Here is a 23,916-nt window from a genome sequence, read left to right on the forward strand (position 1 = left end):
GCATTACCTTATACTCCATTCAGTTGACTGTCTTTGAAATACTATTTACTACCAATTGGCGGCACTAAGCTCTGTAAAATCTATAAAACATTAATAATAAACTATTTAAAACAATAATCAATCCCAGATTTTTTATTAAATCGTGAAATTTATAAACCATTCGCAAAGTTGCGCAAGTGATTTCCTTTTATTACAGCAACGGTGTGATCGTTTTGTTAAATTGAATATATTGCTATAATTGATAATAATCTACATTTTACTGCGTTTTCAGAGTGCTTAAGGGGAGAAAGATTGCTGAAGTAAGAGCCAACGCCCTGTTGACGTGGGTCTCAAATCAACGTAAGTCGACTAAATCATTCTGTAAACAGAAATAAGTAATATTAAGCGATAACAGATGTATCGCAATGCGTGTGCTTACTGTGTCTTAACTATAATTTATTGTAGTACAATTACAAGCGTTAGGAACGACGGGTTTTAATCCAAAAATCACCGTAATTTCCGACAAATTGTAAATAAAACAGCAGTAATAGCAGCGAATACGCGTGTACCGTGTTATGATTCACGGTGATTACAAGACCGAAAACTCCTAATTAATGGTACGTACACGATCGTAACCACGTTATACACCCTGGTTACATTAATTTGCATCGATTCATTGAAACTCGTTCGTTAACCGCATTAACGTTCGGTAATTATTTGTTTGCCCGAGGCCTCTAATTAATCCGGATCTTAAACAAATAATCGAATGCTTGTTTAACGAGTTATTAATTGAGCCGGTGCCAATCAGGGAAACAGGAATTTTCAAATAGACGTGATAATTATGAGGGGTAATTGGGGGTTTAATTTTCAAATATAATTTTGAAAGCTAATACATTTGTTTAGTTGTTAACTCATGTTCCAAAGTTAATAGAATTTTTAATGAGTCATTAAAAAAAAAATTAGGCCATAGCATGCTATTTTCAACCCCAATCGACTTTGTTCAAATTTTGAAATGGTAAAGCGATGCGATTTATTGAGATTACGCGTGACATCTTGATTTTTCGAAATCTCCTTTATCAATAATATTTTTTTCGATTGAATCGTGTGTGCATCGGCGGCAAATGCAAATTTCTCCGAGCGTACTGCGTGGTTGGCGCGCGAAAATTGCGGGAATAACTGGACAAGCAATCAAACGTTTCTTCTTCGTTCGATCCGCTCCGAGTGAATTTTCGACCCTCGTACGCCCCTCGACTGCCGAACTCTGCTTGTTTATACGTAAACCTGTTATTTAACGTATATTGTTAGGTGTACTTACGCAGTGCAGGGCATTACCAGCGAGTGCAATGTACCGTTGATTGCCGTGGGCGTCGTGATCCCCCGTTCGTCTCATCCCGTACCATGTATCCCGCACCGTTCCGATATTATTCCTGATCGATTCGAAGAATCGAACTCATCAATAACCTCGGTCCAGGCACGAAATTACACATCGCCAGCTTTGTCTGCGGTTTCGCTTCTATCCCCTTTCGCATAGTTCCCTTTCGGTCTGGTCTTCCCTTTCTAAATTACTGAAATTTATTACTGTATCCACCCGCGAATACGAAATGGATCCTTCTGTAATGTTTCGAGTTAATATTGATTTAACGTTTAGTTATGTTTGTTAATTGAACATTGATTAATGTATCGATGATTATGCATTAAGCTTCGAACGATGGAATCAGGTCAATCGTGAGCCGGATCTATGAAACGTGTACTCTAGTGTTTTGATTATAAAAATAACATTTACAGAATTTAATTATGTTATTGAAACGATTTAAGACCGAAAGGGTTTATGCTTTTCTGTACTTTGTAAAATAATTGATAGAACTACTCAACTGCACCGTTACTCGTTGCTTTTGTGTTATTTACAACTTTACAATCGTTTATCTGACTTGTGTTGCTCGTTTTATTGATAGGCAGTGTCAGAGTCATCAATAAGATCCATTCATGCGTTTCCCGGAGTGCCTGTGAAACTTAAGCAATTTTCCCAATCGTTCGACACCATTTTATGGCTCCCTTTATGCGCGAACGGATATAAATCAGGGGTAGTAAGAGGAAACAAATAATCGTTTCGTGAGCCATTTAATGCATAGCATCCTTACCATAAAATACCGGTTCCATAGTTATTATTGGTTACACTGCATCTGAGGAACGAATGGGAGGGAAAAAACTGAATTCCAACGATCGTCTTGATTGAAACTATCCACCGTAGGTACTATAAACGAGAGGATGCACTAAGAATCATCAAAATTTATTACAGAAATTTTATTTCTGAAAGATATACACGCTTGTGAAGGAATGGAGGAGTGAAACTTCTCGACATTGTAAACGTCTTTCTAAAAAATTACCTGTATCATTGAGATAGTGATAGTGCATTGCATAATGCATTTTGGTGCATTTACATATTGCAAGTTTAGGAACTGACGGATGCCTTCTTTATTTATTTCAATCATTTCTAAAGGGGTTGGGGTAGTTTTCATTCCGGGGGTGGTCTAGGCCTACCCTGGTCTCTACCTAATTATCTCAATAGCTCTGAATTATAATTAATCTGGGTCAACTTCTCGAGGGTTAATTTAGAATTTCCACTATTTTGGAAGATAGGGTGATGGTTTTTTTACAAAATTCTTAAGAAATGAATGTAAAGTCAAGAGATGGTCGTTTGATAGCAGAGGCAACCGACTTCCTACGTTCAATGGACAAAGTGTCCGGTTAAAAAAAATTGCATGATTCATCGCGATCAAAGAGCACGATGCACGACTCGATGCGTGTATCGGTGATAGAAGAAAACAAGCCATCAATGTATCGACTCTGCTTTAATAGATAAGATGTCCGGTATGAGAGTACCGGTTCTCTGTTGCACGATAATACCGGTCGGCGGTGTTCCATAGAAATTCAAAAAGAAAGAAACGTTCAGACACCGGGAGAAAAAAGAAAATCGGCTACGTACGCGCCGATAGCCACGAATTACGAGTGTCCATGAACCTCCGAGGATGATTTTACAGACGGTGGGGATGCTGTACCGCTATGTGGCAGTGTTACATCGTCGATTTCCCCTACCAACTCTGTAACACACTATCGGCCCCTTCTGTCTATCTTTTTCTCTCTTACATCATCAGGATCCCTCTCCAAACCGCTCTCACGACGGCCTCTCGCAGTCGGGGGCACAACGGTTACGTTTTACCGTTGCAAGCCGTTCGTTTGCTCGCTCGCGCGGTATTCGTATAACCCGCGTCCGGTACCTCTATTCTATCCTACACCCACATGCCTGATCGACCCCACACATACTCGTCATCGAGTGTTTTGATGCACGGATAAGAGGGTGGCCAGGGGGCTGGGAATGATTCCTCTTTCAATCGGTGACAGTCGCATTCGGTGTCTTCTGTGCATTTTCGCAGCTTAGATTTTGTCATTTCTTCATTTGGAATTTTAAGCATTTCTAAGTAATTAGGTAACTTAGGAAAGGAATCTTTAATATCTTGAGTGATACGTATTAGGATATGTCTGACTATTCTGTCTGTATCTACTTGGGTTCTGCTTTGCATCACTTATTAATTAATTTTCAATTTAGCAAATTTACTTCTTTTTAATAACTTCAGTTCAATAATTATATAATTATAATTTTGAAAAATTGAAAGTTGAAGTTTCATTGAAAATCGGATATCTCCTTAGGCCAATGTCACTGACTTCCTCAACTTTGGCAAAGTTCATTCTGTTGATGCATCACGCCCTGCTGACTGCAAACTGCAACCGGTACTTTCATTCTGTTGCACGCCCACGTGTACCATCGATCGTAAACATACCAGCTACAGAACAGCGGGTTTAATGGAGAGACCTCGGAGCCCCTAAGCTTCCGAAGTATTATAATTAAATTGTAAGTCGTCGCGAAATAAAATCAGATCGTCAATGGAAAGAATTTTCGAGTTTATAGGAAGGGGCAATAAAGCATGATACCTATTAAATGGAAACACAATTTATATCATCTGATAGGAAACAGGTAATTAGTAAGTCGACAAGATCATTAATTACAGCGTTTCCTATTTCCTTCATAAATCTTTCTGAAGCAAGAAGGCAGAAAAGAAAACTGAACACTTGAGGCGATATTTACATGAATCGATTAAAGTAACAGTAGAATGATGATGAGCATACGGTCAATTTCGAGACCGGTAATTTAGCAGGGTCATCGATAATGTAATTCAATTTCACACTTACCGCGTCAGCTGGTTTTGATGGTGACCCACGTTAATAATTCGGTTCCAGGCACCTTGATTGATTCAGTCGCTTAATGAGCCTACAATCATATGTTTCTTAACACACACAAAAAAAATGTTACTTCTATCTTCTATGATTTCAAGTACCTAATAGGGATATTTCTAATTAGCTATACGAGTAAAAGAACTTTTTATTAAATAGTCATTGTACTTCTATGAAAATTCAAGCGTCATTCGTATATGAATAATCATTTAATTTCAATGGGAATTCAAGTGTTACTCACGTATGAATAATTATCGTGTAAAGGGTTAAAGTGTAGAAATCGCGTTCCCAGGCTGAAACGAGAAAAGTCGGGTATTTCCGTCTATTAACGACTCTGTTGATCGATCATCGATCAATGAAATTAAGCATTGTAAGGAGCATAAAGGGGACAATAGGCGGGCTACAACAATCAGTTGCGTTCACGGTGTAACGCGGCAGAAACTCGAGATCAGTGTCCGATATTAAAAATGTTCGTACTGGTTGAACAAACAATGGGCTAACCATTTAACCAACACCTACGCCTATGGTGCGACGACGTGTGTACAGGAACGTTGACGCATCTAGACGCACATTAGGACGTTAGTTTTATTCTAAGCAAGATGAAGTACCTTCCGCGGACAAAATGTCGAAGTAAAGGCTCCAGGTTCTTGACTCTGATTGTTAGATGGAGACATGATGGCACGGAGCAGCACTTCGAGAAGTTGATGATGTAATTTGAGCTTTACCAGAACCAACGTAGCATTATTCGAGCCAACAGTGTTTCGAAATTGCTATCTCATATCATTGAAGAATTAATTTCCTGATATCTTGTCATCCGGCTACTGAGCAAGTTCATTCAATTCTTTAATACTTCGACGTTTTCGCAATTTGATTTGCAAAATAATTAAATAAAAATTGAAGCATATCAATTGTTTTCTAAATACCCAGTACGTTTATAAATTCACTTCATTGTTGTCCTGCAATGGAACAATTACCATGTATCCAAAAGACCGCGAATCACTTCGCCGATACGCTCGACTTCTTCGTCACGCTTGAACGATTGGTAAACCTTTCCAATCGTACGGTTTTGGATGTTCGGAATGCATCACGTATTGTATTTAATCCTCTAGTCGATAAAATCAGCAGCAATTATGTTGCATTTTCCACGCCAAGGAATTCGAGCGATTAAACTCGACAGAAATTTGAAATCTGAAGATACAAATAGCTCAAGTAATACGAGCAGATACGGGAACAAATTTATGCGACTCGAATTCAATTTCAAATTGAAACTTTAGTTTCGAAGCTTCGAATGCTGCGAGATTTTTATCTGTACATCGTGAAAGGTAAACATGTCTGAAGAAAGAAGGAAAGAGGAAGAAAGGAAGACGAACTTTGGTTATTTTTAGCAAGATACGTGGGAGTATAAACGCAGAGAGATAGTCAAAATCATGTCGTTCGGATTACAATGCGGAAGATATTTACAGCGGAAGAATAACTCTTCTGGTCGTTTAAGTAGGCGAGCAAGAGGATCGGACGGCAAGAAGCTGGACCGGATTACAAACTGGAAGGGTTTGGTGCAAGCGAAAATAATATTCCAAGAATTATGGAAAGTTGTTTGCGGTTAATTTTAAACAGCTGAGAAATTTTGAAGATCGGCTAGAACAATAGTTCTCAAAGTACTTTATCAGCGTTCGCTCGGTTCTTTAAAGAGGAGAACGCAGTGAGAATAGGAAAGCGGTAATTACGCTGTGCCAGAATGTCCTTTCAACGACAGGAAGTGAAACACGTCCCGAAATACCGTTGAATAGAACGAAAAATTAACTCGGTAATCTATAGACTCTTCTGTGAATTAATGGAGGTCATGAAAGGAAGGATTAAAAAAGAAATTACAAGCAACAGGGTACGAAAAAGATGAGAGGAAACAGAGGTAACCATGAATCGGACAATATAATAGAATGGGATCCTAATGGGGTTGAACGTGGTTAAAATCGATCGTCGCTTCCTGGTCGTTTCCGGTTATATCGTAAACTATGACGGCTTTATCGTAGTCGAGACGGGAGATCATCGATCAATGTTCGAAATTAGAATTTTCTATCATAAAAATTTTTAATTTGAAATCTCTAGAAGTAATCTGGGTACCTATGATTACCCATCTAAGTGTTAAAAAACCAAGAGATCAAAATCTTTTATACTATTCACACTCTGAAATCGAAGATTACAAAATCAGCACCATATGGTACGTTCGATCTGTAATTACAAGAAACATTCCCGTCATGGTCAATAAATTTCCAAAACGAAAAAAAAAAAAAGAACACGTTCTAACGAATACCTAACGGTCCGAAGATATCTTAGAATAGCAATTTCATCGGAACAAAGTAGGAATATCCAGCGTGATCAATTGTATCTAATGGATTTTCTGACACCAGTTGCCTTTTTCTTCGCGAAGAGGATCACTCGCGGCGAAGTGATTGGCCGGCTGTTAATCAAACGATCTGTTAATTCTATCGACAAAGGATTTTGTCGAAAATCGCTGAGCACAACGTTCTACAACTAAATACCTGTAGCTCCCACCTTACGAGAGGCAAGCTAGCCTTGGGTTCGGCGCCAAAGACCGGGCCGAGGTCAATGACCATCGGAATATTCACGTTCGGCCGGCAGGCAGTCAGGCTTGGCCTCAGCGATTCCTCGGCTCTTCGGATTATTGCAAATCTGCGGATTTGTTGAATATCTTGCCACGCGGATATTAGTTCAATCAAAATTAATTTTAACGATCAAACGAACTGCTTCGACGGATCTGATATTAACACGCTCTTCCGGGATGTACAGACTTCCGGGACGGTAGGGTACTTTGTCGATGATGTTTCGATAATCAAGGTGTCGTATGATTAATATTCCTATGATCAATTAAGAGGTGTGCAAGGAATATATGAAATAAAAAATTGGAAGCCTTATCACCGAATAATATTTTTCTCTTATTGTTAATTGGATAACATAGCTTACATCTACTAAAACGTGAATGGAATGGCTACTTTTAATTGACGATAAGGGTACCAATTTATATTTAAATAGTCTGTCTCTTTAGTTATCTCTACATACATTTCTCCATGCGTTGTTAATAAACGCATGCGGATCATATTAAAAAATGAAGTCATAAAATTCAACGATGTAACGATTAGGTAAAATATGATTAGGCGAAAAGTGGAGAGGAGGGGGTGAGGTGCGCACTGTCTGTAACACGGTACCCCGTGGGCAAGGTGTACAGCTTATTTAGATTGAAATCTGCGTGTCTCGTTCCATATTTTTTTTCGCAGTGCATGATTTTGATACCGCTAAGATTCTTCACGCGGCTAATTGGCATTGCGCGAACAATTCATTAGAGGGAACGATGCACGCTCGGAATTAGTCGGTAATCAGCGTGGCCTTCTTTAGAATCGTATGGTTGTTTTGCAATAACTGTACACCGTCGAGGCGTTGACTCGAAAAATCCATCGCGGTTAGGCGTCTGAATTTTAATCCCATCGCGGAATCATTAACTCCGCTCGGAATGGTTTAATTAACCGACCGCCGGAATTGATAGCCCGCGAAACGAAAGGGGGCCTGAAAGAAAATGTTTGCGATCTGTAAAACGACGAGGAGGCATCTGATCCGGAAACACGTGTTCCTGAACGTACAATACGAAGAATACGGAGCCGGTTGGCTCTCGTGAAAACGGTTTTACCGCCATCTCCGTCGATGTCGACGCGTTCCCTTTTCAAAACGACATTCCCCGCCGGCCGAAGTAAACGATCGCGAAACGGGGGTTACGGTGCAGATCCTGCTGGTCGCGGATCAGACGGGGAACCCGTGGTACCGTGGACGAGGGAGAAGAAGGGAGGAATGCGAGAAGAGGGTGCCGTACGAGGCGAATAACGGTGAACGGTGCAACCGAGTGACGAGCTGGTCGCGGAAGAAAGCTGGTGTGTATACCTTGAAGAAACGGAGCCAGCATCGCTGGAGCCTCGGGATAAGTAAAAACCGGACGAAAGGGACGAGAAGGAAGACGACGGAAGAAGTAGATGAAGAAGAAGAAGCGGTGGAGGGTAAGGTGGGAAGTGAAAAAAGGAGAAAGAAGGTGGTCGAAGAAAAGGAAGAAGAAGCGAAACAAAGAGAGAGGGGATGGAAGAGAGACGACTATACGACTATACCACTATGTTGAAGAGGCTCGTCGAAGGAGAGTAGGGGTACGAGAGAGAGAAGGTGGTGGAGGCGGAAGAGTCGAGTACAGTAGGCTCGAGGGGAGGGGGTTGGTGGTAGTGGTAAGGGTACGAGGCACCGTGCGAGCACCTGTGGATCTCTGCGCCACGGTAGAGTCACTCACCGGCTACCACCACCGGACCACCGCCGAACCTTGGTTCACAGGTAGAGGACAAAACGGAACACGGTCACTCGTGGCCCGCGAACTCGAAGGAACCATCGAACATCTTGTGGAAAGAAGGAATCTTTGGTACCGATTACGTCACCCGATTAAATCGCATCAAGAAACGTTTTCGTCTTATGTCCGAGGAGATTCGATCCAGATTTTTGGAACAGTAACACGGTGCATCCAATCGGGCCGAGTGTCCACCCGGTTAATCGGCTTCTGATTACCATCGCGCGTCGCATGATAACTTTAAATCTGTGTTGATAAGACCGATTCCTCATTGACACCTGGAAGTCAACGCGCTTGGGCCACGGTTGCACCGTTGACAAGTGGGTTTTCGGTACCATCGTTGAAGAGTCGCCGCCACCATCGACGACAAGCACGGTGAAGCCTAGATAACGTGACGAAATCGGATTTCCTTGATCTCGAAAAAGATTTCATTCGTACACCTTGAAGAACGCGTCCTGCAGGATATCGGAAACAGGTGGTCCATTCAAAATTGCAGTGTTGAGATTCTTAACTGAAGTGTTCGATAAAATTGATATTGATCGATTCGAGGACTAATTTGTTGGAAGATAAATCTTGTTTCGTGAATTTGCAAAAGACACAAAAGCGTGACGAGGATCGTTGAAATCTCTGAGTCGTCGATCCGGTTACAAAGAAGGGGAAGGAAGGGTATAGATACAGTTGGACGTATGAATATAAGAAGAAAAGTTAAGATTGTCGATCGATGGAGCGTGCTTGACACTTACGATAGCCGCGGATGTGCGAAAACGACGTCGGTTGGCGTCGTAATGCGCGTTGAAAGCGCGTCGTTTGACTCTAGGTAAGACCGTGAACGACGACGCTTCGCGGTTCGAAAAAAAGAAAAGAAAAAATAATCATTAGAGTGTCGGTGCGGTTGATTCAGTGCTGGAATCAGAGAAACACGGTTTCGATATTAGATTGTGATTAATACGGAATCAGTGAAAAAGAAAAATAGTGGAGTAAGAAACGACGTGTGAATCCGCTTCGAACGTGATTTCTCGAAAATCTCTCGTTTTGGATATCAGGATATGTGATCTCGGACAAGATGCCTAGCACCATAAGAGGTGAGTCGTTGAACAAAAATGTTTGCTGTCAAAGATCGTTGTCTTTATCTTTTCTCATTTTTTCTTGTAATCAACGCAAGAATGATGTACCTCGTTGATTTTTCATTCACATCAGAATGGCGAGGTCAGCCGGTAATTTCGTATGCCGAAAATCGGCAACACGTTGACGATGGGCCTAAAAAAGAACGACGAATCTGTGTTTCGTACGGTTCAGATCGAAACGTTCGTCACGCGGCTTGAATAACTAATACATTTGCACGGGGTAACAGTACGCGGTGTTGTGGCCATGATGGCAGGGTCACTCGAGGTCAGTAACACACTGATGATTAGATGAGCGTCCGATTCGTCTACCTGTTTTTCTTCTTTAATTAAATTTACGGTCAATTAATTCGTGTTTGTAAATCGTTGACGCTTTTAAATAATTCATCGAATTTTCCCAGTCAAATAATTGCACATTATTAATCTTGCATATTAACCGTTGCTCGTATAAATGAATCACGATACAAAGTTCGTAAATAATTCGTTAAGGGCATTGAACGAGGCATCGTAGATAGGAAATGAAAAATCGTATGAAAATTATAAGCTGATGATTATCAAAGGGTTATTTCATTCTAGTCTGTAATGTCGTAGGATTGTTGACCTACGAGGGAAATAAATATATTTGTGGAAGCTAACAGTATACGGCGAGAGTTACGGTCGCGATAGCAGGGTCACTCGAGGTCAGTAACACACTGACAAGGAACGCGGGTCAGTCAGCGAGGCTCTTCTGGTTCCTAGACGCGTCGATCGTATGTTCCTATTTTTTTATATTTTTTATCGTTCAACCCTTGTTTTCGAGGAGATCCTCAATTTTTAGTGATCGTCGAAAGCTTTACGACAACGTCGTTACAAGGCGGCAGTCGTATTTCCTAGAGTAGCTAGTACTCTTCTAGACCATAGAAAGAAAAGGGAGCCAAGGGAAATTGAAAGTTGGTGGGAATTTTTTAAAATCAATTATACCATGCGAACACCTTGAGAGTTGGAAAACTCGTAGCCAAGAGTTTCCACGTAGGATGCAGAAGAAGGACGGGATGGGACTGAAAAATTAAATCGACTGAATCACATCGGACAGAGGTTCTCGGTTGCACGAATTATTCAGCGACCTTCGTGAACGCGTAACCGCGAGATCATCGACCCTTCTGATCGATCGGTCGTTCTCGAAAATGGCGTAACCGTGGATTTTCGTTTAAAAGCCGACACATCACGTTCCGGTTCTCGTGAAATCTATCGAGGAAAAACGGAAACTCTCGAGGGAAATAGAGGGAAAGAGCTGTTAGCGAAGCGGTAGGGGATCAAAGCGAAGAGACAGAGATATGGTAGGGAGCGTAGAAAGAGAAAGAGGAACCGCGTCGAGTGGAACGAGGGAAGGGGGAAAAGCAGGTAGGAAAGCGAGATACTCTTCCTGTGACAGGTGGCAAAGACCTTGGTAAACGTAAGGGCGTTGCGATCGATTACCTAACCGGACGATGGGAGTGGATTTTCGTTTCTGACGCGGGCTCTGGACTTGGGAGCCGGCGCCCACTGTCGTTTTTCGAACTAACGCGTCGACGGGCGCTCGCCACTTGGGACACGAACAAAAGCTAAGGTCGACGAACCCGGCGTACACGTACGGCTTTAACACGCGGGCCGGTTCACGCACACCAGCTTCCAACACGATTCTACGTACACGCATTTGTTCGCTGTCTCACCAGGTACTTTCGTGGTACCCGCGATGCCACCGCCGGTCAAGTCCGGATTCCGCGCTGGTTAAAGTACCTTCGCCCGTCGCTCGTCATTTACATAAGCACAGACTTGACGGACTGCCGGTACCTACATCGATAGTTGCTTGTTTTCTCGAGAAAAAATGAATTTGAAGCTTGACGAACGACCATTTCCTTCTGTTGCTTCTTCTTCTTCTTCCTCTTCATCTTCTTGGCTCACTTATACGTCACGCGGAAGCTCTGTTACATGGGACACGGTTTTATGAATTCTCCTAAGATATTGTGCAAGATACGTGAGCGAGCCTCCCGTGGTTCTTGACTTTGGTACCATCAATGGTATTCACGTCCACTCTGTACACACGTCGATAGATAGCCGTTTACCTCGAACGTGAACGAACTTATTTACGTAGACGTGAGTTACATCGGGCGTCGTTACAGACGTGTAGGTAGGTCGGCTTGGAATGCCGCAATCTCGATTCTGAATCCCGTAAGAGTTTCTTCATGACCAACTTGACATTTCGAACTGTATCGGCCGGAATAGACGCGACGGACGACGCTGACGAAAGGGTGGACTTTCACGAGATTCTTTCTCTTTCCAAGTTGAACTTTTGATCCTCTTAAATCTAGCTGGCTTATAAATTTAACCAGCTGCGATCATTATGCAAATTCGATTTTGTAAAAATAGATTTCGTCTTTCGTGACTTGGTTCCGAACAAAGGAGTCTATGAAAGGAGTGGGTCGCGTTGGAGGAGGCGCAGGAAGGGAGATAGTAGGCAATGAACCGAGCTTGTATAAGTCGTTGGGTGGCTCTACCCAAATTACGTTCTATAGTACCGTTATGGCGGCAACATGATCGAAGCGACCCGTTCGCAAATGTCGTTACGTCGAATTTTAACAGTCCCCACCCTGTCTTAATCACGCATACAATACACATGCTAACAGGATCGGTGACGAAATTGTCAGAGCATTTTTAGGTGTCCCCTTCGAACGCGTTTGGGCAGGAATACGAAAGACTTTGTGCTCCATAAAATGATTTCTTCTTGAGAGTTAATCTTAATCTTTCTTGAGAACAAAGTTCTTGATCCAATGACATTCCACGTTAGGAGACAAAGATCTGAACTCCGCTGACGCGGGCTGGTATCATCGTTTTCGAAGAAAAATCGAAGGAACCGCCAGTGCCATTTGCGATGGCAACGGTAATTCGGTTCCGCGTCAGCGTAAAACGAGCCAAGAAGGGAAATCGTGAGTCACGCGGAATCCGCTCGGTTCCGAAAGTCGGCGTTACGTGCGTGAACGATGTGCTGCATAGGGATTCACGGAGCGTATTTTAACACGCGTACTCCCGTATCCGCGGCGACAGGCGAACGGGTCTACGCAGGTAAACGTGTCTCTCCCGCTTGCCTACCTATCTACCTACCTACCTACCTACCTACCTACCTAACTCGAAACCCGGCTTGCTCCTTCGTTCTCCAGTCATTGAACTCCGGGCTCGTTCAACCCACCAGCTGTTTCTTACTACTCCCCCTCTGTCTTCTCTTCCTACTCCCCCTACAAATATTCCCCACCGTTCTTCATCCACTCACCGTGGACCCATGCCTCTTCCGACACCTCTACGTCTTCGAGTCTATGCTACTCTCGCGATACTGGCCCGAGCGAAGGTATAGTTGGATCTATTCGAGCTGGGCCTTGAATATCGATTCGGTTAAACGACAGAGAGGAAGGTCGAGTTTAGGTTCAACGATCTAGCGAACTTGATCGATACCATGGGCTACCATGATTCAAGGACTTTTCTGCTAGTTCTCAGATCGCTTTGAAGGGGACAGTCGTTATGAGTCATGTATAATGAGAGGAAATAGAAGTGACTGACAATGGGTGTTGTTTTTAATTGTTTTATTAGTACGGTTCATTACAAATAGGTTGTCTATCTATACAAAGTGTTTAGATCTTGAAATAGAAGTATTTTAAAATGGTAGTTAATTAAAAATAAAGATACCTCGTTGTAAATGAAATTTGGCAAACAAAATTATTTTCTTGTCGCGCAATCATTATGCCTTCATTATGATTCACCCGGCGAAAATAATCCGCTAACACGGAGATTGATACGGGTTTTTGAACCTGAACAAGGGAAAGGTCTAGCGCAGGTTCAACGATCTATACATGTGATGGCCGTTGTAGTTGAAGGACTGAGATCACCGCATAGATCACCACGAAGAATGCTAAAGACTGTTGTTACGAAAGTGATGGTACCATCAGGGAATTCAATTGTCATTTTAACTATCCGGCAACGTTATTTATGTGTTCGAACGGGTAAACAAAATCTGAATGTTCAGAATCCTTTCACTCGGTGCAGCATCCTCATAGGCTTTAAATCATTTCAACATTAACTATGCGGGATTATCTGCTATGTGCATCCAATCTTGATCGTAGCTCGTTTATAAAGGGTAGAGGTGTTTCAAGGTTTTCGTTAGATGTTAATTCAGCTTCTCGAAGAGAGGAGATCGAGATGAAGTTCGTTGAACTCAACTGTGTGTACATTTGCTGGCAACACGATCAATTAGAATTCTCAGGATTTATTTATTGCTTGTAATAAAATTATCAACGTAGAAAAGCAAATTGAATTTATTGGAAGAATAAGAGTGACAGTTCTCGATTTGGCTAGAATCTCACCGTAAATTCATTTAACCTTAATTTTATCAACTTGCTAAACATCCACTTTGATTAAATCTTGATATTCAATATCAATCTTCATTGGATTTTCTTATATTAATAGCAGTAGTTTGGATAGAAGTAGATGATTCCTTTAGTGTTCCAAGCGAGATAGAACTTTCGAAAACCACCACACAACGGAGCGTGTTCTAATTTAAAATTGATGCAACTTAATTGCGCATTAACGAGGTAATGCTTGTAATCGAGAACAAATCCGATTTCACCGGATCTACTTACGCGTTAACACGCGCGGTCCTGTGATTCATCATGATCAAGAACATTTAGTATCTTCTATCAAATATCTGAATAATAATTCAATTTGCTTCTGACATTTACAGAAAAGAAATTATATTTCTTTTTATCAATTCTAATTTTACAAACCATGAATCAACATAATTGCAGGAGTTCACACGTCAGACGTACGTCTGACTATAGATATCCAATTTCACTGCGTCAGTTAGCATCAACTATTCTGTTAAATCAACATTCAAAAAGAAAATAGACAATTCAGCATTCCATGATATAAAGCATTGCGCGTCAATCTTAATCGTCATAAATTTCCTCATTATTCAGGAAAAATGAAGTATCATTAAAATCTCAGGTGAGCAACATCTCGATACGATGCAGATGTATGAAATTGATTTATTTTTGGTATCATTGTTCACGATTGGACACGATTGAAATTCAATTTTCTGGTCGTTCCACGGTCCATCTTTGATTTTCCTTTTCCGGTTCGGGCGATGACGATACTCGGGCACGCCTCGAAGAACGAAGTGCTCGATGGCCCACCAAAAGAGCGAGGCGATCGCGAGCGAGCAAACGAGCGGATTGTCGTGTCGGCAGGTATTCGATAGCACCGCAAGGGTCGTCGACCGCAGGTGCTACACGCTCGTTCGCTCGTTCGGCTTGCTTGTTCGTCCTCGGCACGGCCGAAACTTACAGCACCGATGCCCTCTCTATCTCTCGTCCGGGAAAAAAGATTTACAGTCAGGTCGGCTTTTATTTTTCTGCGGGCGTTGTTCCACTATCCGTGGCCGGGCGATAATGCTAGCCGTAATTGGTCAGGAATTTCGACGCTGAACAGTCGGGATCCTTGATACGAAAGCAAGAGTATTTGCGGCCAAAATCGAGCCGAAAAACGAAAACGAATATGTTATAAATTTTATAGACTGATGGGAGATAAGATGTCAATAGAAAAAGGGTTGAAATTAAATTTGAACTGTGCCTTGCTATACGTGGTCTATTATCGGTTCTACAAAAAATAGAATTTTCATTTATTTACTCGAAGAAACTAAAAGCTTAGTACATTCAGATATCGGTAAGCCAACATCCTCTTTAGCTGGAAACAGGAAGACACATGCGCCTGTTTCACGTAACATGGCCGGTTGAAATCTAATGTAAATCGACAAAAGGCTACGCGGCCTTCTAACACATTGTAAGAGGGCCGAAAAGCAGCGGGAAGTTTTGAACGAGTACCCGGTTCCCGAGCCGATTCACCTCGACAAAGCTTGGCCGCAGGACAATGACCCCTGAGCCACCACGTGGCCAGTGATGTCTCTTCCCCGTCAAACCACCTTACCTGCCTGATTTAAAGCAACCACCCGGCCGTGAACCTTTGAGTCTCTTCCTAGGGCCTCCACCTTTTCCCTTCGCCTTCCTCTCTCTCCTTGTTCCTCCTAGTCCTGTTGGTATTTCTATCTAGCTGCGAGTAGACAGGGCTCGTCGACATGCTCGACTTCGCAAAGATGCGGCAGGACACGCAAGAATGGGATTGTCACGATTAGGACACTGTAGAGAGGTGTGAAAATAGGGTTGACATAAGAGGGTGCCGATCGAAGGGTGAATTGTAAAATAGGTTAACTGCGAGGGTGTAGCTTAGGAAATAATGTCAATGTCAATGGCGATATTACGTGTTTTATTTACGGAATACTATTTTTTTCTTTGATCGATGATAAACACAAGATAAGGTAATATTTTTTAAGAAAGAAAAAGGATGATCATCTTTTGATACACAATGAAAAATAAGATGCAAGATCAGCGACTGCATTTCATATGCACTTCCGTGTTGTCAGCCGAGTTAAACATTCCATTAACACGTGTCATCGACACGAAGATCTGACGTTCGTATCAAATTACAAGACGAACGATCTGTACTCACGTGCACTCTTTTTGTCTCCAATTTCATTGTCTCAGACATTTTCGACACGTATCCTACACTCGATAAGCAGTTTTAGACTCGATGCATCATAAATTCTAGGAGAAATTTATCTTCGGTTAAAGTTAAATTCCAATGAATTCCAAGTTAATCGTATTGGAAAGGGAGAACTATTCTTCTAAGAATGGACGGATTAATGGGCCCCGTTGAAACATTAGACGATTCGAAAAATTCTATCTCTGGCCATCTAATGCCTCGTCCCTCTTTGTCCTCACGGTTTTTCTCTAGCTCCATCGGCAAGGTCGACGATCCTTGGGAGAAAAGATTATTAAGCACGGTCGCGTTACGTGGACCTTCGGTAAATGGCCGCGGTTCGTGCAGCAAGGTGCACTGACCGCAGATAGAAACACGTGGACGCGGACCGTGTCGGTGACGGTGGTTCCGTGGAAGGGAAGTAAAAAAGGGAGAGGGGATTTTGGAAGGGCTGATGATTTCACGTGAAGGCTCAACAGTCATTGTACGTGACGAAATAAACGTAGACCTCTTACGAAATGCCTGGCAAACGTGTGACAGTATAGCGTTTTGTCAGTTTCGCCGAATCAAACGGGATTCCATTTTGGAAGTTCCGCGTGTCTCTTGAAAAATATGCTTCTTCGTGTTTCTAACGAAATATTTCGTACAAACTTGTAACGCTTGAAATAATGAATATTTTATTGTTTACATCGTTAAATTTGCATATTAGAGTGTTGTCACAAAAAGGATAACCTAGGGTTACGGGTCTCTTGATGAATATTTTATTTAGGCACTAATTTATGTTTGTAGAGGATAACAGGATTAAAAGGATCAAGGTTTTTGTAAATACATTAGATGGAGACATTAAGCGAGAAATGGATGGAAATTGAAGTGGGTTAGGTTTGTTTGCACACACAGTTCAGCTCGCGATCTCTTAGCCCAATTCGCACCTCTAAATTTACTGCAACCTCTGCAGAAATGCGATTACAACTTCCCACTTGTGTGTCTTATTTTAGACACGGATGGTCACTTTCAGATTTTGTTCTGTTGCTCCAAAAATCAAATAACCCTCTATCTTATTAATTGCAATTATTGGAAATTATTAGAAACTTTAATTACGTGAATATTGTGTTCAAAATCATTTAATTTCATTTTTCTGAACTTCGAAGAACTATTAAAAAATTTTCAAAAATTTTATGTTGAAAAGTCTTGCATTTCTTAATTACTCCAAGAAACTGTTAAAGTCTTCTCCACTTGCGATCACTGAAAAATGATTGAAACGTACAATACCATTAATAAAATATTAGAAAATTGAAGAAAATTGAAGAAAAATGAAAGACAAAGGGAATTAATTAGTATGAAGAAATATCGGTGAACGGAGTAGGAAGATGCGTGCAGCCCGAGGGTACGGTTCCTGTTTTCTGTTCTCCCTTCTCGTCGGTATCCTTTTTCTCCTAATCATGTGGCTTCTAGTGACGTAACAGCAAGGTCTTACGGTACCTCCGGGAACAGGCCTACATTACGTGAGTATCCCTACACGCGACCCGCACGTACGTGTACATTACGTATATACCTGCGTAGAAGATCCGCTACACGTTGTTTCACTCGTTTCTCTCCTTCTTCTTCTTCTTTTGTCTACCATTCTTCTCTTCCAATACTCTTTGATCCGTGTTTCGCTCCGAGCAGCTCATTCAAGCGGTATTCTGAAAACGATTAACGGTTTAAGCCGTCTCCCTTAATCTTTGATCGTTATTTTAATGCATGCCCGATTGTTCCCTAATTGTATGCAACGTTTGTACCTTCCTCGATGCTGACTTGGCTGGTCTCATTCAGCGAAGATCGTTGAACGATGAGTAACCGCTTCCTCCTTGATTGCTGCTTGCGCACGAATAAATCGGTACCGAATTAAAGACTCTTGACTGAAAGGGATTTATTCACCGGTGTGTCGTTATATTCTCAAACAAGTTCGCCATCTTACCGAATATTTCGTTCAAAGGCGTTCAAATTTCATTCCAGTGGAATGGAAAAAAAATTGATTCCAAACAAGGTATCTAACGATCTAATGTTTGTTCTGAACGTGTTGCGGTAGATCTCCTGAACCAGGCCTCGGAAAATTCGATTCAATCTAACTAGAACGTATAACGTACCGCGTAATTAATAAAGAGGATCTTGAGAAATGGAGTTCGTTATCTTTCATAATCATCAAACTCGGATAACAATTGTTCCGCGGTACAATTGAAATAAAAATTTATTAGAACCTGATAGTCTTTGAAGTTCGTAGAGAGATCGTGAAAAAATAGAAAGTATGACTTTTAAGAATTATTTTTTCAAAGAAGCCTAAGTGTAACGTGTGTGAATTCGAATGTCAAACGGTTCCCTCGAATTCCCTGGGAACTGATCGTTAATTCAGCCCGTAGAATTCGTCATCTCGTCTAGGGTCATCGACGCGGTCGTTTTCCCTTGTTTTCTGATCGGTATGCGCGGGTGCTTAGGCGGGACGTCGACAGGTGAGCAGAAACATACGTATATATACCTGTAACACGTACGTATGTATACGTATGTAAGATACAGTTAGGAGTACCGTTCTGAAAATGCAACGGCTCGTATCGGGCCGAAGAGAGCGAGGAGAGTGTATTCGGTGTGTAGCCTTTGCTTGTAGTCGGCTCGAGCGACGCTTTAACTCAAACGGACACGGCGAGAGGCGGGGATTCAGTCGAAAGGGGTATAACGGTAGCGATAAATTCAATGGCACGGACACGATGAAACACGGAATATAAGCGTTCTACGTTACGTGCAAATAATTATAACCCGATAAATGGTATACCTGTTTTCCTTAGCTCAATTGTTCTAACCGAAGTAATTGGGACAGATAAATTAAACTTCCCTCGATTCGTAAAAAAGCACGTACAATACTTAAAATTTTGGTTAAAAGGGAAATAAATATATTAAAAATGATGACAATTGTATATTATCGAGCTAATCAAAATTCAACTTCAATCGATATGCTGGAATAAAAATGAAAATTCTGAGTCACTTTTATGGAAACCAACGAGCAGATCGATCTGCAACAACAACACAGCGACCTACTATACGAATGGAACAAAAAATACACACAGTTGGAACGAATATATTATTGTAGAACTACCTCACCTTAAAGGGATACGATCCTTCTCGCAGCTTTTCAACCCCTTCATTTCTTTCCTCCCTTGATTTCGATCCTACGCTCTGATGATAATGAAAAATTGATGAAACGAATCGAAGAACGAATGGTATCTGATCGAATTTCGTGAAATTGATTAGAGCAACGTTGAAAGGGTAAAAATGATAGAAGATACGAATGTGGTAACCTTATCGCTTTGAAGACGGAACAGTCTATCTGGCTGACGAATACAGGCTGGTAACGGATCGAACGAATACTATCCAGAGCGCGCAGTGGCGGCGCGTGCGCGTCTCATCCCTGAATCGCGTTTAACCAATGAAACACCCTCTTACACTGGCCCTGAGGGGTAGAACATTCCGATATATTTCGGGCAATTTCTATCGGCGACGGGATCGCAAGAAAATTCGCCGTGAAAAGATGCGAGAAAGTGCGAGACTCTGGATGGTGTCGGTGGACAGAATAAGTTGGCAGGGGTTGTTTACGAAATGGACGATCTACGAGGGAAAAGACCCGTATGAATCAGTGTAATCCGGGGCGGGGTGGTAGTAAAACGGTGGCTCAACACTGGCTGCCATCTGCTGACGGTCGTTTTAAGCTCGAGCCACTGGTTCCCCGTGAAGTGCATTGCCGAAACGAGACGTTCGGCACCGAAACGACATCACCGTTAGCTCGTTTTCTTCCTCGAAAAAGGATCGACAGTGATCCAGGTGTACGTGTGGCGATCCATAGAACCGCGTTATCAACCGCGACGCGAGACAACCTCGTGACAGTGTAGTTCTCCTGTGGTACCGTGTGTTGTGTTCCTCTGTCAGAATCGAGAGAACGGAACGGTCACGTACCAGCCAGCTAGCCAGGATGACGGACACGAGAATGACGTAAAGCCCACGAGGCCAAGTGGATACGACCGACGGTCTACACTCGTTTCCGACGAAACGTGAAAAACCTCTTCGTCGAACGTGATCCGAGACTTGGCATGCGATCCAAGGAAGTATGGAAATCAGGCGGCTCCTGAGTCCTGCTACCTCGATCGAAACCTGACCGAACTGAACGATGATCGATATCGAGTGGATACTATTCGTGGGTGCAATGATCTTCCACGAGAAAACTATGTGCGATAAACCTTCAGGCGAATGGAGTACGCTCGATGATTGAAACTCTGTCAGACTCGACAGCGAACTTTTTGTTACCGTTCCACTGGTGAACGCAGATCGAGACTGGCGATAGTGGTAGCAGTTTATAAAGGGAATCACGTTAGTTCTACCTGTACGATGTAAAATCGAGATAAGGTGCGAGGACGATCAGAAGGAGGCGAAATGTGATGGAAGAGGAAACGTGAATTGTTTCCCTACGTCGTACGACGTCGTGTTGAACGACGAGGCTGGTTGTTAACGGAATATCGACCGAAAAGCGTAGCTACCGAATTAGTCGTGGCGAAGGTCGCACAGAAAACTCGTACGATTCGCCCTTTGGATGACAACCCTAAGTCAAAGCTCTCTGAACGGACACAGCCCTTGTCAACGAGGGAGCTTGGAGAAAATATTCGATTACTGTTTTTTTTTTTTTTTTTCGAAAATTCCTGGACAAACGTATCGTGACTCGAATCTGTCTAGTGTGTATACATATATATTTTGGAGACTGAAAGAGGGACATGTAATTCGGTGAGCATCGATAATTACCTGGGTCAAGATTAACTATCCAGGGAACGTTGAAACCGAAAGTGCGAACTGGATGCAACACTCTCGGAGAACAGTTTTCTGAACGAGACCTACTGACCTATCGACTCGACGTTCCTCCTCTCACCATTTTGTTCCCTCTTCTTTTTTTTTTTGTTACTTTTACCCTGTTGGATTATCGAATAGCTAAATTGGCACATCAGAGGACACCGACCGGTGGTGGAAGTGGTATTTAGAAGGCAAGGGGGCGATGTAGCTGCGCGTACGAACGCGCGGGTGAATCGAAGAGAGTCGTTCTTTGAACGAGACCCACTGACCTATCGACTCGCTGCTCTACTCCTACCCTTTGCCGTCTTTCTTTCCTCGCTACCCTATTTCTACCTTTTCCACCCTTCCGTTTGTTGGCGTGCCGCTACCGGGACATTTGTAATTCCATTCCCTCACGACCCTCGTCGGGGGGGTAAAAGTTCGAGGATAACCTAACAGATAGGTGTGTGAACCGTCAACCACACACAGAGAATTAAGAAACGAAGAGTGCCTAAAGTATTTTTTCAATCGGTACTTCGACTGAACAGAGATTTCTAGTTGTACAATTTCGTGATTCTATCCCCTCTTGCCTTTCGACATCTTGCTTGTTACTGCGCTTTCGAGACTTTTTTACTTGTGTTTTTTAACGATAAGCGCCTCGTGTTCAGGGTAATGGTTTTTTAATTCCTTCTGTTGTAGTTGATCAAGTATATTTAGGGTATCGATAATACAAGGTGAAGAGTGCCTAAAATTGTATGCCTTCTCGACTGATTATCGGAGACCGACGCGAACCGTTGTGTCTCTCTTGTTCTTGAATTTGTCGTACCTCATTGTTTCGAATTTCTCTTTCTCTTCGTCACGGGAGCGGAATTTCTCTTTTCGTAAGGATAAAGTTGGACGATTCGGATAACGGTTCCGATCGATACGATAAAACAGTGCCTCAGATTAATATCCTCCTCTCGACTGATCGACGGAGAAACATAGAAATTTTACCTCGTAAGCTTCCTTCGTTTATCGCGATTTTTCGCTTGTCCTTTTCGTTCCGATGATTATAAGAACTTTACACGAATTTAATAAGCAAAGATATTGCTAATCGTATCTTTTTCTTTAAAAATTTTTATCAACCTCATCAGAAACACTCCTTTCCCTGATCACGTTAACGCTTCGCCAATCAATCGCAGACTGATAACGATCGATCGTGCGCGAATAAAACACACTAGAACCCTCTAATATTTATCGTTCCACGATTACCTCGATGTCTTACATCCTCGTTGCATCGAGAGTAGGATCGTCGAAGAATCGCGTGTCTTTGGAACTGCTGAAGAAAACTGAGAAGAAAATAAATCCACGTTTTCCGTTCAGCAGGTTGCCAACTTAATCGAATCGTCGAACTTTAATCGGGTCGACTGCGCGATCGATCGAACGGTACAGCAGCCCTTGACAGTGCGTCTTTAATCTCGTTGACGGAAGAGATGGCATCCAGATCGCGTTTCGAACTCTCCGTGATGCCCTCGGACGCTAAACAAGATTGCACGACGATCGTCGATGAATTTTCTTGTAAAAGCTTGACGAGCTGGTGCAGGCCTTCGTCGGACATAGTCTGATCGTAAAATAAGAAGAAAATTATCCACAGCAATAAACAATATCGAGCACGTTGCAAAGGCAACGAATTCTCCTGGAAATAACGTAAAAGAAAAAAAAGGAAAAATCTTATTCGCAAACAGGAGCCTCGTAATAAATTTCCCAGCTACGAGATCGAAACGTGTCTGATCTAATACGTTCATCATCCACTTGCCCTAACAAATCATTAAGCAAAATCAGAAAACGTCGAGGCTCGTTGCGATACAATCGATCACGTTCCTTCTTTATTCGAGCTGCAGCAATGTTGTGATTGTGATTTAAATAAAAAAGACTGCTCGCATAGAACGATAAAAACGTGAAAATCATGGCGGAAAGCGCGGCGAGTCCGGGCACCGTGCAAGTGGCTGCGAACAGTCCGCAACAACAGCAACAGTCGCAACAATCGCAACAAACGCAACAGAATCAACAACCGCCGGATATAAGCAGCTCGCAGTTGGCATCGCCACCGATCACGGGCACAGGTACGAATAGGAAACGATCGAGATCTTCCGGTAGGGTTATATTTAAGATCTATGGGAATCTCAATTTAGTTTTCTTTTAATTATTTTATTTGACGTACGGTTCCTTTCGTAGCTGTCTCGAATTCTTAATTCGAATGATCTTCGAGTGAACATTTTTCATTTAAAAATATGTTTGTTGTATTCGAAGGTTATTCGAATGAAATTTTTCTTCCCCAAAGGTGAAAGATGGGTTTTTATTTTTGAAAAAAAGAAAGTGAGCAGGATGTTATTCCCTTTGTTTGAGGTGCAGTATGAGAATCTTGTGAATCGTTAGTAAGCTCTCTTGGAAAAGAAAAGCTTGATGAAGTTAGAACTTCAACAGGCTTAACGAATGAAAGGCGACGGTCGGGGTTATTCTTCTCTTTTTCCCTGGTTGGGGTCACGTTTTGTAGCTGTAACGAAGGGCCATTACATCCTGCTAAAACGGATCAATGTTGGACGTATAATGCGTTCAGGGGGATGCTTTTCGACTCGTGCGACACCGCATCGCGCTTTAATTAACGAAATTAATTTCCACCTGGTAGATTGGTCGCGATGTAATCGATTTCAATGAGTGAAAAGATATCTC

General features: G+C 42.3%; 1 protein-coding gene and 1 long non-coding RNA gene across 11 annotated transcripts in view; one reads left to right on the plus strand and one right to left on the minus strand.

Annotated features, from left to right (window-relative positions):
• Positions 1-276: 276 nt before the first annotated feature.
• Positions 277-23,916, plus strand: part of LOC114880946 (probable nuclear hormone receptor HR3) — a 108,653-nt gene continuing 85,013 nt past the window's right edge. For 2 of the 8 annotated variants that reach the window (XR_006830024.1, XM_046288475.1), the window contains exon 1: positions 19,877-23,339. Coding sequence is in view for 5 of the 8 variants with exons in the window: in XM_046288475.1 (XP_046144431.1) it covers positions 23,153-23,339 (187 nt within the window). In the remaining 3 variants the exon portion in view is untranslated. Of the gene's footprint in view, positions 340-9,462; positions 9,736-19,876; positions 23,340-23,916 lie in introns of those variants that run through there. The other 6 variants (XM_046288481.1, XM_046288482.1, XM_046288478.1 and 3 more) reach the window with 6 other exon arrangements.
• LOC114872587 lies at positions 17,062-19,734 on the minus strand. Of its 3 annotated transcripts, none has more exons than XR_003788794.2 (4): positions 19,498-19,734; positions 18,147-18,222; positions 17,921-18,050; positions 17,062-17,610 (listed from the first exon to the last, which is right to left on the minus strand). It is a non-coding gene; the product is annotated as an uncharacterized LOC114872587 (long non-coding RNA). The 3 variants fall into 3 exon arrangements; XR_003788795.2 differs by having other exon boundaries at positions 17,062-17,861; XR_006830027.1 differs by having other exon boundaries at positions 17,062-18,050.

The sequence above is a fragment of the Osmia bicornis genome, chromosome 13 (assembly GCF_907164935.1).
Source record: "Osmia bicornis bicornis chromosome 13, iOsmBic2.1, whole genome shotgun sequence".
NCBI classification, from domain to species: Eukaryota; Metazoa; Arthropoda; class Insecta; order Hymenoptera; family Megachilidae; genus Osmia; species Osmia bicornis.